This window comes from Lupinus angustifolius, chromosome LG04, assembly GCF_001865875.1.
Source record: "Lupinus angustifolius cultivar Tanjil chromosome LG04, LupAngTanjil_v1.0, whole genome shotgun sequence".
In the NCBI taxonomy this organism is placed as follows: Eukaryota; Viridiplantae; Streptophyta; class Magnoliopsida; order Fabales; family Fabaceae; genus Lupinus; species Lupinus angustifolius.
The window spans coordinates 22129205-22133632 of record NC_032012.1 but is presented as its reverse complement, the minus strand read 5'-3'; the positions used below and the strand labels follow the sequence as shown (position 1 = coordinate 22133632).

At 30.1% G+C, this 4428-nt stretch overlaps 1 protein-coding gene across 1 annotated transcript; it reads right to left on the bottom strand.

The window, feature by feature from the left end:
* On the bottom strand, positions 2925-3256 carry LOC109344877. The gene has a single exon (XM_019583605.1). The coding sequence runs from the start codon at positions 3248-3250 to the stop codon at positions 2999-3001; it is 252 nt and encodes an 83-aa protein (XP_019439150.1). The 5' UTR covers positions 3251-3256; the 3' UTR covers positions 2925-2998.

The following is a 4428-nucleotide window of genomic DNA, read 5'->3' as shown; positions in this document are numbered from 1 at the left end:
GACTCATTAGCTTTGAGTTCTTGTTGCTGCTTATCATCAATGGATTTCATATTCAAATGTCAGTTGTGACTTTTACAAATCTGAACTGCAGGAGACAATCTAGAATTTTCAGTGATCTTTGCCAATATTTGAGATTATTTTAGATTACATTGATATTTGCAATTCTGAATAACAGTTTTATTTCAAATTCCTTGTTCAAATATTTTTATTGAAACCCCTCTCCTCTTGATTTGGCTCCAAATTACTTCTTGATTAAAATTAATAGGTTTAGAAAAACAGTAGCCAAGTGATTACGTGAATAATGTTTAACGAGCACCAAATCTAATGAAGTTTTTGAACTCGCCAAGTATCCCTTACCCTTACTCATTCAAAATCTAATATTTTTAATGGAAATGTTGTTTTTTAAAGATACTCATTCTGGTACAAGTTTTGATGTTTTAGATTATCAATTTAATTACCGACCAAACGTTGATTCAATGGTGTAAGCTCATTAGATCTCCAAGGTTGAAGGTTCGATTTCTGAAAGTAATACTTTTTGGGAGGAACAACTATGAACCTAGATAAATATTAGTTCTTTAGCCAGAAAAGATGAAGGGTACCCTTGGTAGTAGTAAACAAAAGATTATCAATTTAATTCTCATAAATTTCACTTAATTAATATATGGAGAAATATGAAGTAATTTATTACAAATAAGAGTATTCCGTAAGAAGATATAATTGAATTTTAAATTTCTAAATCATCAAAAAAAATTAAAACATAAGTAAAATGTCCAAATATCAAAACATATGGAACTGGAATATAGTAAGTTTACTTAACTTTTTTATAGGATATAGCATCAACAAAATTAAGCAAGACTAAAAAACTATCAAATCATTATACTTTATCATTATTACAATACCTTGTGAAGATCATGTAGTCTAGCATTAAAAAAATCTCAATCTTAAGATATGAGATAGGACGAAAGAGTAATAGTGACAGAAGGACACATAATACACAGTGAAGAGGAAAAGGTGGATTCTCAGTTCTAAAAAGTAAAAATAATTTGCTTGGGCAACACATAATAACCATCAAAAGAAGCTCCTCGGGTATCTTAGAAAAGTAGAACCTTCACAAATATAGATGGTCACAATTCCATCTTTTAAACATGTAACAAAAAGTGTGTGCATCAAGAATGATGTCCCAGATTTTGTTATGTGTCAATTAAAACTTTTAAATATTTATTATTATTATTGCTATTTTTACTTCATTATTAGCCCAATATAATGTATGGGAACAATTTATGTATTAGGAACTATAAGTCTGGCATCAGTGCATCACTACCAAATGGTTCTATTTTTTCTTATTTTAGGTCCATATTAAAGAAAGAAAGAAGCAAAAAAGAAGATAAGACAAGAGACGAATCTCCAAAACTGCTGGTTGGTTAGTACATGTGTTTCATTATGCTTTCTAATTCTTTGATGTTTACTTAACGTTGCTTACTTGGGAGGGTACAAGGAACGTGACATGCAGTGAAGGTTGATGTGTGATGATTGAGGAAGAGATGGAAGGTAGCCAAAGAGAGAGGTTAAACACCTCAGACATAAAGGTGGATTATTAGTGCAGAATGTTTATGCTAAAGCTACTATTTTCTCACTCATTCAATAATGTTCCGAGTCAATGGCTATAGTATTAATCTTGTTCAGTTAATGTTGAACTTCATTATTGATATTGAACTACTTTCAACTTAAAAAAGTTTAATACTAGGATTAATGACACATTTGATCTTTCATCTTTTTTGCAAAATAAGGATTCTCCAATATTAAAAATATAAGTACTTCAAAAATAAAACAAAATGAAATATAATCTATTATGATATCTTCATCTTTTTAATTATAATGAAATAAAATTTTAGCAATTGAAAATAAAGAGACAAACAAGAACTCTCATGTCCTGTATATGAGAGGATCCTTATTCCTTTTATAATGGTGTGATTCTAGTCTCTAATGGGCCTTGTTAGCTCGCCACTTGGAAGCATGCGGGTAGTCTATTATCAACATAAGCATGTTTTGTGATTTAACAACTATCTCACTATCTCAGTATGCATGGAGAGTCCAACAATTATTGCACAACTTAGAAAATTGGAGGACTAAAAGTCATTCAAATAACACAGTGACTAAAGTTGCACTGTATTATTGAGTCATTCAAATAATTCTTATGGGGTTTTGGTTTCAAGTTCGGGTGCCAAGTCCTATTTCAATCATTGAGTCTTTGAGTTTGCATGATATTATTAGTAAAAAATTTAAAGATCTAAGTTTTGGAGGATTGTATGATTTATCATGATATAGTCTATCTAAATTATGTAATAGTTTTTAAGGTGAGTTATGTTCATATTATGGATTTTATTTAAGCAAGATCATGGAGTTGGTTAATTTCAAAAAAATTGGGCCCCCACTTGTTTGATGTTTGTGAATTGGCATAGAAATCCTATTTAAGATCAACTATTAATCTTTCTTGTATAGAGTTAGTCCTTTATCCTCTTTTTAATATATTTTGCTTCTCAAAAGTCACTAAAGTAGTAAAGTTGCACCAACATGAAAAATAAAAGGCATAGGTGTAATTAAATCTTGACACTATTACTATTAACAGTTCTGAACTCGCCCAAACTTTCTTCTGCTATTTTTTCATCATTTACAAACAAAACACCTACCCCAATGTTCTCTTGGACGTGCTGTTTTTACATGCAACGGGGCTAAGCTAATTAATGATAGAAACTTTGTACTCATAATAATCAAAAGCTTATGTTACATAAGATATAAAAGTTAAATGCAACTGCAACATATATACTTGGTGATCTGTACGAACAATTAAACAAACAGTTCAACTAAATATGAAATTGTTACATATTAATATTTATTCACCTAATACAAAGTAGAAGCAATATTAGTAATTTAGTATATAAATGACAATCTAGAGAAGTAAGAGGAAAAATATACATATAATATGTTTTTTGTATTCATATTATGCAGCAGGATCAAGTTGAAAGCGTTCAGATTCAGAAACACGTCTCTTGTACTTAAGAATGAAAGCTTCAGCTTTCTTATCTATATCTGGCTCTGCAGCACCCCACTGATCTCTATCATAATCACTTGGCCAGACATTGCGGCTAGAATCATAGGCATCATATTGCACTGCTCTAGATTTCTTAGATGAGAAGATTTTGAAAATAGAGAAGAAACCAGAAGAAGATTTCCTATGCTTATTACTTCCCATGTTTGCTAAAAAACACTAGCTATTTTTTGTGTTTTTGGGTAACAATGATAACAAACTTGGGGTTTGTCTTGGTTTCAATTGACATGGCAATACCTGAATTTATAGCTCAGGGGGATTCAATTGTATGAGTGATGAATAGTGTAAGAATCTTATTTTGGTATATGGGGTGAAATTGGATAGCTGAGTGAGTTCACTAGCACGTTATGACTTGGATAGACAAATCTCATGCTTAAATACTTATTAAGTTTTGAGTTTTGGATGAGAATAAATTAAATGAAAATATAAGAATTCAGAGTTATTCTATTTGTATAACTTATGACTCTCAAGTTTTTATTTTTATTTTTTATATTTCTATTCCCTTTAAAACTAATCTTATAAACATACAAAGTTACTTACCTTTTATCTTATATTCTCATATCATTAGTGGATTTGAAAACACAATCCTATAAAATGGGTCGAATTCTTATGCTAAATTTTAATGTAGGTGGATCTTGCGAGTTAACAATACAAAATTTGTTACTTATGTTCAATCAACTTGTGCTATATTAGCGATAATATTTAACAATTATCACTATATATTAGCGAATAAATATTTGTTTTTATTTTTATTTTCTTAGATTTATATAACATAAATATATACATTTCACTTTAATCCATTTATTTACATCAGTCGAAATACACAAGTTATATTATTGTTTTATGAAACTATTTTGTCCACTAAAATATGAGTATTAGTCAGAACAACGAAAGAATCTAATGGAGAAGGGTAAGACTAACATAAATGATTGAAATCATGCTGACTTGGCAGGGTAATGAACGGCTCTTTGTTTGTACCTAGTTTGGTCGAGGCACATTTGTTGTGGTCCGCTAGTTTAGTACTTGACTAAAACAAGCTTTGGAAGGAAGGAAATTCAGTCAAATAACTCAAAAGCGCACGATTGTTGGCTCTGCTTTTGTACTTTCTTCTCTTCAGGAGATTCATCTTATTATTTTTATTAGCACTTTCCCACTTGTAATCTAACCACCTAACTTGGTGTGCGATTGTACTTCCCATAATCTTCGTCCTTGATTTGTCCTAATATCACATGAAATTTCCCTACCTTTTAAATAATGTTTAAAGTTTATCAAACCTTATTCTTCAAATCATTTCTTGAAATTAATTTGACCAATCCTTTTAT

What these genes read in the sequence shown, in the direction of transcription:
- LOC109344877 (XM_019583605.1), bottom strand. Translation starts at nt 3,250, where the DNA reads ATGGGAAGTAATAAGCATAGGAAATCTTCTTCTGGTTTCTTCTCTATT.